Source organism: Patagioenas fasciata, chromosome 20 (genome assembly GCF_037038585.1).
Source record: "Patagioenas fasciata isolate bPatFas1 chromosome 20, bPatFas1.hap1, whole genome shotgun sequence".
Lineage (NCBI taxonomy): Eukaryota > Metazoa > Chordata > Aves > Columbiformes > Columbidae > Patagioenas > Patagioenas fasciata.
In genome coordinates, this window is record NC_092539.1 from 3861586 (window position 1) to 3874560 (window position 12975).

At 43.0% G+C, this 12975-nt stretch overlaps 1 protein-coding gene across 9 annotated transcripts in view; it reads right to left on the reverse strand.

Moving 5' to 3' along the window:
* TNC (tenascin C) overlaps positions 1 to 12975 on the reverse strand; it is a 68538-nt gene that overhangs the window by 1346 nt on the left and 54217 nt on the right. For all 9 annotated transcript variants that reach the window (XM_065854128.2, XM_065854130.2, XM_071817319.1 and 6 more), the window contains 10 exons: positions 9562 to 9684; positions 8233 to 8376; positions 6963 to 7082; positions 6404 to 6547; positions 5497 to 5627; positions 4429 to 4561; positions 3346 to 3497; positions 2322 to 2418; positions 1510 to 1671; positions 669 to 832 (listed from right to left, as the gene is read on the reverse strand). In XM_065854128.2, the coding sequence (XP_065710200.2) occupies positions 669 to 832; positions 1510 to 1671; positions 2322 to 2418; positions 3346 to 3497; positions 4429 to 4561; positions 5497 to 5627; positions 6404 to 6547; positions 6963 to 7082; positions 8233 to 8376; positions 9562 to 9684 (1370 nt within the window). The remainder of the gene's footprint in view (positions 1 to 668; positions 833 to 1509; positions 1672 to 2321; positions 2419 to 3345; positions 3498 to 4428; positions 4562 to 5496; positions 5628 to 6403; positions 6548 to 6962; positions 7083 to 8232; positions 8377 to 9561; positions 9685 to 12975) is intronic.

Genomic DNA, 12975 nt, shown 5'->3' on the forward strand with positions numbered 1-12975 from the left:
ACGTTCATTTCTCCCCTTGGCAGCCTTTGCTGCCCACGTTTCAGCTCACAGGCTGTTTTCTGTCTTGGGAACAGAGGCACGACAAAGCAGAGGGGCTTTGGGAAGCACAGGGCTGTGGCTACTGGCACCTGTACAAACCCACGTGCTGTCCCCAGAGCTGTCACTCTCTGCCTGGCTTTCGTGGCAGGAAGAATGTTTTGTTTCCCATGTTGAAAACTACGATTGTTCCCTGCACATTTGGGATATTCCCGTGACATTAAATTCTTGTTTTGTGAGCAATTGCCCATAATCAGGCCAGACATGAGGAAGAAATTGTTGGCCCTGAAGGTGGTGAGAGCCTGGCCCAGGTTGGCCAGAGAGGTGGTGGATGAACCATCGCTGGAGACATCCCAGGCCAGGCTGGACGGGGCTCTGAGCAACCTGAGCTGGTGAAGATGTCCCTGCTCATGGCAGGGGGGGCACTGGGGGAGCTGGGAAGGTCCCTTCAACACAAACTATTCTACAATTTCATTATTCTATAATTCTATGATCTTTCCCTATGATTCTTTGGTCTGGACAACGTGCCTGGTTGGTGCTCTGACGTCTGGCCACCTGAACCACCAGACAGACCCATAACCGCAATTTCCTTCTTCTAATGCATTACAGAAGCCTTCAAACACCAATCTTACCTGACTGTGGCTGTTGTCACCGTATCTGCCCATCAGATTGACTCGGTGACAATTCTTGTACCAGAATGCACCCTTGTATGACAAAGCACAGTTGGTGATGGCAGAATCATTGTCCTTGTCATAGGTGGAGAAGGACCTTCCATTATGGTACATCATGGAATCACCTGGATGAGGGAGACAAAACAAAGGGCAAAGTGAGTGGTTTGCTCAGTTTAGATTACATGAGAGTGACCATTTTGCAGAAAATATTTGTACTGTGCCATGCGCTGCCTGTAAAGCTTGCTCATGTGGTGCTCACAGAGCAGGATTTGTACACACACGTCTCTGTGGTCTGTTTTATGCACCTTGCAGCCTGAAAACGACCTCCTTTTAAGACATCCCAGGGAGCTGGATTTATCTCTTAATCCTCTGAAACTCTGAAGAGGACTCAATAAAGGCTGCAGGGTTTGCCCTGGTATGATTACAAAAGGCAGATGATTTGTTCAGTAAAATTACAAATCATGTTACAGTGGGACTCTGCCGCATATTCCACTGACAAGAGATGAGGCTGTGCCAAGCTATAATTAGCTGTATAAATGGCAGTCAGGCATTGGCCAAATGAGATATGTGGCTGTTTAATGTACTTGTTTATATTCTGTCATAAGCATGCCATAAAATGTGGCACCTAAACGACTGGAAGATTGAAAATGGAAACATAAAATATATTGGTATGTTCATATTTTCCAACACCTGACATACAAGATGTACCTGCTGCGATGATGATTTGCAACATTCTCACACTGTTACCTTGAGCCAAGTGGGAGGAAATTTCAAAGCAGAAGGAAAATATAAATAACGTCACCTGCTGTGCCACTGTACCCGTCCACTCTCAGCCGGTATCTGCTCTTTGCGTCTCCAACGCTGAACCTGTCGTAGACGGCATAAGCTGTCTCGCCTCTGTCCTGCAGATCCACACGCAGCTCGTACTGGCCCTGAGAGGTGATTTTGTGCAGGTTCTCCAGACCTGTGGATGCAAATGAACAATCCATTTGTCTCCCCGTGTTCATTTCTCTACCATCATGTAGGCCATAAAGGAGATGATAATGGCCTGTGCAGATACATCAAAGCATAAACACTGGTGAGGAAAGTGAGCTGTTTCAGCTGTAATGTTAGCAGAACATCAAATAGATAAAACCAGGTTGATTGAGAGACCTCTGCCCTTCAAATCACAGCAGCAGGGAGCACTTTGGGAAAAGTAATCACAGTTGTGTTGTGAGATCATCATTGTTTTCCATTTACAAACAAATAAAATGTACCACAATCTTTGAAAATTTGCTTTTCACTTCTATTTTCCCCACTTTGCTTTTGTTGCTGGGAGCATCCTAGGAGTACAGGGAGAAGGAGGTTTGCAGTTGTGTCTCAGGTTAACTCCTGACAGAGCACCAGTGAGCGTCGGTTTGGTATGTTCAGTGACATCTATGAACTGCCACTGCAGGGCCTGGCTTGGACATGGCAATTTCAATGTCCCTCGCAGCACGCTGTCCCTACCCTCCTTCACTTGGAGCATGTTCCCATCTACAAATACTCTTGACAACCAAACAAAGGCTTCAAAGTGGCTGCTAGTCTTTTGGGTTTTTAGTTTTCTTTTTTAAAAGACAAATTATTGCAACTTACCTATCCAGAATTCATCCTTAGGATCTCCAAAACCAGCCACGTAAGTCTTCCAGTTCCTGTAGAAATCTTCCCTTCCATTCTGACGCCTCAGGAACACCTTGGAACACCACACGCAAGGAGTGTTATCAGAAGTTATCAGTGTGTTATCAGACAGGGCAAAAGCAATGCAGCTTTTACAAATGCAGAGGTTGGCATTGCTGCTCCCCTTCCCTTACCACCCAAAGCACCAGTCTCACAATAATTGGGGAATAACACCAAGTCTGTTGAATATTCTTTGCTTTTTTAAAGTCTCCAGTTCATCTATGGGGTTCCTGGGCTCCCCTGAGTGACGTGACCTTTTATTCCCTGCTTTCTGCTTTTTTAACAGCCTGTATACAGGTCTGTGTTTATCAGCCTAGATGTTCTACATCCTCTGATCTCCCAGCCATAGATTTCTCCAGTTCCTCTTCCTTTCTGTGACCTGGGTCCCTCTGAAATGTTCAGGTTTGAGGACATCAGTACAGGGAGTTGGCATTTTTATTGCCATTCATTTGTTGGCTGGTTGGAATATGTCACATTTTTCATGGCCTGGGAAGCCCATCCAGCCCTCACACCATGTCTGCTGAACAGACACCTTCTCTGGCCTATGCTTTAACCTCCATCACTGTCTCTCTAATTCAAATAGAATCAGTTCACCCTCCTCTTATCTAATCAGCTGTTTGGAAGGTATGTATCTGATCTAAGATGGTCATTTCAGCACCTGCTATAGCCAGTGGAGAGAGCTCAGGGCGTTTCCTAGGCGCTGAAATCCCTGATGTGACCCATCCTTTGGGGACACCTTTCTCCCCTCCAACTACGGAAAGAGCTGGTAGCCTTGTTCTAGGCATCTAGGTGTCCTACCTGAGATATAATTCCCCAAATTTATAGTCAAGCCAGCACTACTCTGATTTAGAGCATTACAAGGGATGCCATAGATGAGCAGGGGTGGGATCCGCTACCCCTGCTCTTAGCACAGGAGATGCAGTCCCTTCTCCCTCTTACTCACAATCCATCCGCCCCCGTCCTCACTCATGTCACAGAAAACTTGCAGAGGTTGAGTCTTGTCCCCATTCACATAAATCGTGTAGAGCCCAGAGGTGGTTTCTCCATTCAGGAGAGCCTGGGAGCAGTCTTTAGGGTATGGGTAGAGAAGACCAGCTGGACACACATGAGAAAACAGAAAGCAATCTTTAAGAAATCAGCAATTACAAGGGAAATGTCATTAAGCATTTCTTTCTGACAATAGGATAAAAACATTGTTGCAGTCAGAACAATTTCTAGTCCCAAAAATAGCTTTTATTTTACTTATTTTTTTTATTAATTCACTTAGGCCATTAACATTTTCATCCCAAGGTCTAATTACGTGTTGTTCTAGATGTATCCGCAGGAGAGTTTTACACGGTGGCTGCTTACAGAGAGGTTGTTGCTCCTATTCCAGAGCGTTGTAGGTCCCTGTGCCTTAGCTACCTAGAATTTAATTCAGTTAATACTGAAAAACAACTGTGGTTTTTTTTAATATCAGCTGTAAAGTGACCCTCAGACTACATTATTCCTACACACAGTTCACTGGAGAGCTGTCTTCTTAGAGGTGGAACGTGCTGTGTGGCTTTGCAAAAACCCATCTCAAAAAGAAGATAATAAAACCTGCCCAGAAATTCATCTCCTCAGAGCACTGAACTGATCTTTTTGTGTATGTGGTTTGCTTCATTTCACCTTAAAGCACTGACTTGTTTTAACAGCTTGCTACGCATCAATACAGAGGTAAATCAGAGTGTCAGTTTGGATTTTAAAGAGGTCGATATTTTACATGGGAAAGGCAGGATGTTGCATCACAAAGAGGACTATAGAGGTGATTTGGGTGGATATAAAGAAAATCATTTTATCCTGCCATTTCAAGGGAAGCAGATGACACTACAGCTCAGGGGAACAGCGATTTTACACGGACACTACAAGCAAACGGAGTGCACACTGACAATCGGGTTAGAAAACACCGCTGAGGTCTGTGTCTGCTTATCGCAGAGCTCATCTCTGTCCTGAAAGCAGCACCTTAGATGTTATTTTGGCCGTGCACGTGCTCCAAGGGCCTTACTTGTGGTGAAAACAGTCTGGATCGTTTTGCTCCTCAGGGATCCGCTCAGCGCCTGGAGTTTCACCGTGTACTGGGTAGACGGGCTCAGCTCTGCCAGGCCGTAGGAAGTTGTCTCGGGGTTCAGGATGACTTCCTATGGGGAGGAGAAAAAATACAGGGAAATCTCAGTGAGAAAATTGTAATGACTGAAACTCTTCCATATTTTAGTTTGTCACATTATTTTTTGGTGATAATTATTTACGGCAATTTTATCTATCTAAATTATTTAATACAAAGCTTGTATTTCTCTAAGAATTTTATCAAGCTAACTTTCTTTAGAAGTTCGAGAAAAGTTGCCTGGAAACAAATGTTTACCATCGTAATGTACAAGCTGTGTGGTTTAAAAGCACATTGGCATAAACGTTTACATGCCTTGAACCTACACATTGTATAGATGTCCCTGTGAAACTCACAAAAAATGGAGAAGAATCATCCTTTAGGAAGTATCATACTCCAGTCTTCAAAAGGCAGTTTTTCTGTACCTTTAGAAGACTGATTCTCTGTAAGCTTAGCAAATTTGCCTTCTTGAAAATCAGAATGTGATGTAACAGGCCGGGCATCCAAAATCATCTGTCACTTTTGCTGGGGTTCACCCCATTCATATTTAAACATCTAATGTAATCTATTCATGTAGGACTATAACACATTTATTGGGGAGCAAGAGGCACTTTCAGAGGCGATTCATCCTGCCTTACACACCTCACTGGCACAGGGATGGACTCTCCTGGGTTTAGAAAGAGGAATTCCATACAGGTTTGGAATGAGGGAAAACGGTTGCTTGCGCTTTTATCCATATTGTGGAGAGATGTCAAAATTCAGGCTGCAACTGAGCTTCTGTGTCAGGATATAATGTAGGAAAGCACTTTTAAATGCATTTGTGTTCCAGCTGGCACTGAAAGAAGTACTTAGTATTTTACTGTTTACTTAACCACATAATTATGCGCCATTGATGGACACTTCAGAGCATCTCTACAGCCCAGTTTTGAGCCCTTCTAGTTCGGTTACAAGTGCTATAGAATCATTCTATACCTTGACTCTGCCATCAATGGACTCGTAGATGAGGACATAACCAGTAACAGGAGCGCGTGGAGGCCTCCAGCTTATCACAGCTGCTTCTGACTGAACCTCACTGGCACTTAAATCTCTTGGAGCATCCAGTCCTGAAAGAGACAATGGATTAATTACAATCACATCTACATGGAGTTTAGCCAGAAAATCAAACTTTTTCTTCCCCAAAATCTGAAATTTAAAAATACTTCAACCTGAGTTCTGTGATTAGAAAGTGATTTTCCCATTGGAAGTTTTAAAATACAGGTATTTACTTTATGTAAGTTAAAATATTGGGCTGTCTTAGGCACGTTAGTTTTTCAGCACTTCCAATGTAATGTCTCTTGAAACAAAATTGTGCGTTTTGTTATTTCACACAAAAAGACAGATCAGTATTTACATATTTCCAGGAAGAAAAATTTTCGTTCCAATGATGCCTCTTCTGAATAGGAAAACGTTTCATACTTGGTCTGGCTACAGCTTCCCTTCTCCACTGTAATTATGACACTGAATTTGTTCAGCTCAGCTCTTGGCTCTCTAGATAAGGCCCTGGAACCAGTCAAGCAACACTCAGGAAAATGAGAAACATCCACTGTTTCATTGATGCTCATGGAAAGTATGAAGCAAACTGAATAACTTCAGCATTGGTACCCCAACATCAGTCCCCAAAGAAGAGCTCCTGATTTCTGCAAGAATCTGTGGAACTGGTGACAGACAACCACCTTATGGGTCAGCCACTGGAGAAAATTTGGTGGAAATACTACCAAAATTCAGATTTCTAGTGAAAAAATCACAATGTGGTGGCTGAATTTATGGTATTAGAGAAACGTAAGGCAGGTGGGACTAGAAGAGGTGGCAGCTCTCCCCGCAGCGAGGTGGGACACAGCACCTGTAGTAAACTGGGTGGAGAGGGTCTCGCTCTTCTGCGCGTCCTTCAGCGCGTGGACACTCAGCGTGTACTCGGTCGCAGGTCGAAGGCCCTTCAGGTCGTACTCCACAGTGTTTCCAGATACCATTTGAGTAACTTCTGGTTCTAAGAAGAACACAGGGGAGAGAACAGGTCTCAGCATTATTCAGACATGTCTTGATGTGCTCAGCAACATGTTCCACTCTGTGATTTATTTATTTATTTATTTTTACTAAAATAGTTAAAGCCCAGAGCCCTTCTCTCTGTTGAATCTGAATACCAGTCCTTTATCTAAAAGTATTAGCGCTCTCTAGTGTTCGTATGAATTATAGCACCATCTTTTCAGTGATAGCAGTCTTCTCTGCTCATGCCTGAATTAGGAACTCAAAACTAAAATGATCATTTTTTTAAATGCTTCCAGCAAGGCATCTCCTTCAAATAACACCCCTCGCCACCCTCCTGGATGCTTCAGCCATTTCTGAGCATCTCTCAAGAGCTGTGATGCTCTCGGCTCCCTGACCCGTCACTAAACTCTTCTTACCGTCCTCGGAAGCGTAGGAGACAACGTAATTATCCACAGCAGCAATCGCTGGCTGCCAGGTTGCCAGAGCCTCAGAGTCTGTGATGTTCACCACTACCAGGCCTGATGGGCTGTCCAGGGCTGAAAGACAGAGATTGAGGGAATCTGACAAACATTCATAACTCTGTGCGACGCTCTCCTGTAAATACACGATATAAAATGCACAAACACTGCTGCTTGATGCAGCTTTTATGATCCCCTTTGGAATAGCGGAGCTCTGCAGAAAAGACGTCAGTGCCTATAAAGAGACATCAAATGCCTCCACGGGAAAGGGAGGTCAACGCGTGGAAAGATTAAACACTGGGAACAGACTATGCTCTCAGATCAGTCTCGATATCATCAATCTTGACGGCTCTGTCAGAGCTGACATATTTCTCTTAACACCCTCAAATATGGGCTGCTTTTTGGAGCAAATTCAGGAGACAGAGCTGGGAAAATAACTAATGTGACGGCAGCCGATAGCCACTGTGACCTTCCATCAGCTTGCCCTGCACGTTCAAAAATAAATCAACCAAATAGCCAGGCAGCCAAAATCCCCATGCGTCCTGCTTTGTTTCCTCATGGGACTCTATTTTGCACATAGTTTTGTGCTCTCCCTGAACTGGGATAGATATCTGCCTCCAGTACAGCTGGACTGGGCTATAAATTTCATGTTCTTGTTCAATACACACCATCTTGTTCCTCACCTCAGTTCTCTGAACACTTGTTAGCCCCCAAAAAAGAATGAAGGAATGAGACTGCAAGCGGGGTCAGCATAGTGGACCCTGATTTCTGCAGGCATATTTAAAGCTGTAATGAAGAAAAAGCAGGAGGAAGAATGTTTTTCTGCTTAGGACACAGTCTGGAACCTGGGAAATGTAGAGCTTCAGTCCACAATAGAAACCGGTCTGAACTATTCAGCTGAACTGACCCTTTGCTCTCTCATCTGTAAAATGGTATTAATTAAACTTCTGGGGTTTTTTTCTTATGTATTAAGACTGTAAATACATGAATTATCTCTGCCTCACTGCAAGTTGGTTCAGCACTTAGCAAATGGGAGCCTGATCAAACATACAAGTTCTATACTCATCTGAAATACGAAGGCGCAAGGAAAGAGCGGACGAAAAACTTCCTACAGTTGCTGTGGACAGCAGAAAAGGGATCTCAGTGGGTCTGCAGATCCAGTTCTCGAGTCTCCCCAACAGCACAGACAATACCTTTGAAAACCTGCTATTTCCTCTTTGTGTATTACCTGTTTTCAGAGTGCCAGAGATGGGTTCACTTTCTTCAAAGCCTTTCACAGAGATGATACTAACGTTGTAGTCTACACCTGGGACTAACTTCACCAACTTGGTCCTTGTCTTGCTTCCATCGACTGTAACAATATTTGGAGTACCTACGATGAAGCCAAACACCAAGGGATTAGTGACACAACACTTGAAGAATGTGCTTCAAAGACATTATGAGCAACAGGGATGTACTTGTACAGGAGGAGGGCAAATTTCCCCAGTTAGCTAAAACCACCAATATCAAGGGGCAGCCTCAGGAAAAAACATTGCTGCCATAGCACCTAAATCATCAGTTTGCCCTCATTCCCAGTGGTATGCCAACAGTAAGAAAAAAATTAACACTACTGTTCACAAAAATATAATTTTACAAATGAGATGTAAGGTGAAAACACAGCACACTCAACACAAAGTCCTTACAGCTGTTTGGATCTGCTTTGTTTCTGGTAAGGGCGGAAGTTTCTCCTTCACCCATGTCATTTTGTATATAGTGTATATTAAGAGGTGCTGCATGTGTGGGTGAGCACTTAGGTCACACATTGGTTTCAAATTCTGCACTTATTCCAGGCAGGCACTTAGACAAGTGCTGAGCTTCATTATTGTGCCTTGCTCCTTTTCTTCTGTAGCATCACTGTATATTTAAAGCTGCACATGTGCTTACAAACTGTATTGTCTAAAGGCCTATATCTGTACTTGCCTTAGTCAACAGCATGTCTTTTATGGCCCTGATGTCTGCAGTGTTTGCTCTTTAGTTGCTTCCTTTCAGAGATGTCCCTAAGTTATGCTAAAAATCTGTTTAAGTATAGGAAGTTTGTTTTAAGCAGAACACTAAAACGCAGGCATAACGGATGGAACAAAACAGCATTGGGGAGTACTAAGAAAAATCACTGCCTTGGAAAACTCTTCTAACCATGGATTATGATATTGTTTCTAAGGGTCACCTTTTCAAATATGCTTAGCTCCTAAAGTGCCTAAAAAATAATGCGTTTGGAAATAAATCCTTATTCAGGAGTCTCAGTGGGAACAGAGATTTTTGTGAACACAGTCCTAACTAGGTGTACAACCATTGCAGCATCGAGGTCTGAGCTCCCTGACAAGTCTCGTCCATGGGATGCGGGACACACTTTTCAGACAGAGGTTGGCTACTGGGACCTCGTATGTGCACCCACATTCCTGGTCAGCAGTTTGAAGCAAAACAGAGATGACCTTAGAGGCGGATATCAGCACAACAAACCCTTTCTGCTCTCCCTTTTATTATACGAGCTTTTTCCCTGTCGCTCCTGGTGGTTGCTCACCTCCCGCGACGGGGACGTAGGAGATGCGGTAGCTCTCCACGCGGGTGCGAGGGGGCGTCCAGCTGACCGTAGCAGAGTTTTCTGTGATGTCAGAGAATGAAATTCCCTTGGGAGATCCAACAACTGCCAGTGGAGAACAGAGAACAAACACACCACATAGAAAGAAAAGGTAAATCAACTGCTTATCAGTCCTAGTACAGGAACACTGATTATTTTATTTCTCTGCCCCAAGAGCTGGTGATATCAATATTCTGTCCCAGACAACACTGGTACAGCACACAGTTAATGGTTTCATTACATACTGACAGCAACAATCTATCCAGTCTAAATTTTCCCTTTTCAGTAACATTACAGTAGCACATCACTTCAAAAACATCCCAGACATATATCTACATAACACGTAAACAGAATAAACAGATATCAGTGTTACAGAGAAGTATGGAGGAATACTTACAGGAGTACAATTATATTTATGACTTTTTCTATTCTAGTTCAACTTGGATGATTTTTAGTCGTTCCATTGAGGCTCAGAGCCCTGTCTGTGACACACAGCATGGCAGCCCTTAGCAACGGGGAGATCTCTCTTCCTAGGCATAAAGTTTCTACTATAAGATATCCAAAAAAAGACCAAGACTCAGGTTCCCTGAGCTCATCAAGGGTCCATCCTCTCAAGCACTGGCTTCAAACTAGAAGCAACAAGATTTTCTTCTTGGATTCTCTATCTGAGCCCATGATTTTTCTTAGGTACACTGAAGCGCATCCATCCAGATGACATTCAAGTACAACCACCATGAGGAAGGCATTTTTGGGTTTCCAGTCCTTTCCTGTATAAGCTTGAGCACTGCATTTCCATATATAAATCAAATCAGCAAGCTGGGCAAACAAAGCCCAAGTTTTGCCAAAATCACCCAATCTTAAGATGCAAACCAACGCATATCTGAAACATTCCAGTTTAAGGCCTAATTAAGCTACTGCAAGGCAATCATGGAAAGGGCTTCTGGAAGGACATGGTAAAGAGACCTGCCACTGCAGAGTTTACATCAAGCATCTCACTTCCAATTCACTCTTTTGACTGTAACCAAAACAACCCTGACATGCGTTAAAAAAATAAACAGCCCACATAGAGTAGGTCATTAGCACAAAAGGGAGAGATTACCAAATATCAGCCCCATTAAGAGCAGTGGAGACAGGCTGAGGGGGAAAAGGGGGAAAAAAAAGAGACTGTGCTTGAAATAGCTTGGAAAGAACGTGTCTGCGGGAAAGAGGTCAGAGGGTTGTTTGCTCCATGTGATCCCAAAGCTCTAGCAGCAATGCGCTAAATCAACTCTAAGGCAAGGAAATAAAAACAACTGAGCTCTCAAGAGAAATGTGAATTATTTCTCTGGAGTTCACCAGACGTGTTGGGTATGTGGGGTTTACTCGCATGGGAAAGCCAAAGCAAGAAAGAAAAGAACTAAAGATCGCAAAAAAAGCAAGGTGGAGTTGGTAAAGCTATATCGCACAAAATGTTTATACTGATTTAGGTACAGTCTGAAGGAAACAGAAGAGCATAAGAAAAGCCAGGAAAGAGAGAGAAGTGAAAATCACATTGATTCTCTTTGACATTGTAGATGCTCTTAGTGGCTGGTAAAAAGCACCAGTGATGCTTCTAGAGACTGAAGAGATGGAGCAGCACTTGGTTTTCATACACACAGGGAATTTCAGCCTTTCCCAGAAAATGAAGTACCCAGTCTATCCCATTGGACTCTGTTGTGCACACTTCCAGGGGCTTCAGGCTTGTTTTCTGTACCAGGTAAACTGCTACATAACAAACAGGGGCAAGAAGATCTTTGACTACAAGAGAGTTCCACATCCCCAACTACCCCACCTGTGGCTACTTTCCTGGGAGCAAACCTGGCAAAAAAAATATAATGGAGCATCAGAGCAAAGCGTCAGTCCTGAAGTGAGTCCTGGAGATGTGAGAGTGGTACCTTTGAGCACAGGAAAATGAGAAAGGAGCAAATGAAACCATCTTCTGGAGCTACCTGAAAGCCAAAATTAAGCAGGTATAAAAAAAGGCCAGCATGCTTCTGCTGTATCAATCGTTAAAAAACCTTTGCTCATCTGTTGTGCAGGTACAGGTAATTAGCATTATCTTCCAGCATCATTCCTTGTTAGTTGTATGAGGGATGGAGAACTTCCCTGTGAGGTTGCTAAAGCACCCATGTTACCCAAGTAGCTGATATTCTTTGGGGATTTCTTTTGCTCAAAAGCCATTCTTTCATTACAGACCATAGAAATATGTCCATTGGTTTTCTTCTTCTAAGCACCAGGAAGCATTAAAACTATTTAGCTGGATTTTTGTGGCTCCAGCTCTGACATCAATTATCCATGGGCTATTTACATCTGACAAACATATTTTGGATTATTCCAGTAGGTAACATGTGCTAAGTCTCCTGAAAAGTACTGAATAAAAACATAGTCAGGAGGAAAATGATAACTCTTTGTGGTTTACCATAAATATCCTGGAAGTCAGGGAAAATGGGGACGTGATGCTAACAAGAGACTTTAAACATCCCTCTCTATTACGAGGCGACCTGTATGAGCCTGGAGAAAGGTGGTTGGTGATGGATGCACGTTCTGCTTCATGTAAATGTCTGAAGGAGTGTATATATACACCCTTGCTGTTTATTCAAGGGATGTGGTGCAATCAGTGGAGCTGCCTGGAAATGTGCCTTTCCACGCTACCAAGTGGCACTGCAGACATTCAGGTGAATCATGAGGCAGTGCTATTCCAGGAAAAGCTGTTCAATCCTGAGTTAGCGTTGTTCCTTTTCTGTGTGTTGTCTGGAGCACACAGCTCCAGCTGAGCAAATGCCTCTTTCATGTGTTTCTGTTGGATTCCTCACTCACTGAACTTAACTCTCCCCATCTCACTCCCCTCCTTCTGGAATTAGATTTGAAATTATCATGTTTCATATCAGCAAGCTCAGAATTTTGAAAAGAAAGAATTTGGGTCACAGGACAGTACTTCATGTGCTTTAGATTTAAGTGTTTCAAAATGAAACCATGATTTTGGTAGAAAAAAATAATCAAAAAGCTTCATTCAAAAGTACTGTATTTTCTTCCAGATGATTTTACCTGGGTAAGTCACAAAGCTAATTTACATCAGAATTTTTGACAGCCAAGAATAAGAACATAAATTAACTTCTGCTGAGGGAATTCAAAGCTTTGATTTTGCAAGAAACTCAAGTTTCTTTTGAATTACTGACCACACGTTGCTCCTGCTAAGACCAGTCTAAACTAATGGTGCTTAGACCTCTATTGATGAAGCCATAAATAAACTTCTCAATAACTCTAGTCAATTCATTTTGTCATACCTCTTTCCTAGGGAGGTAAATTGTTGTGGAGTGGTGATATGCAATTAGTCCCAGG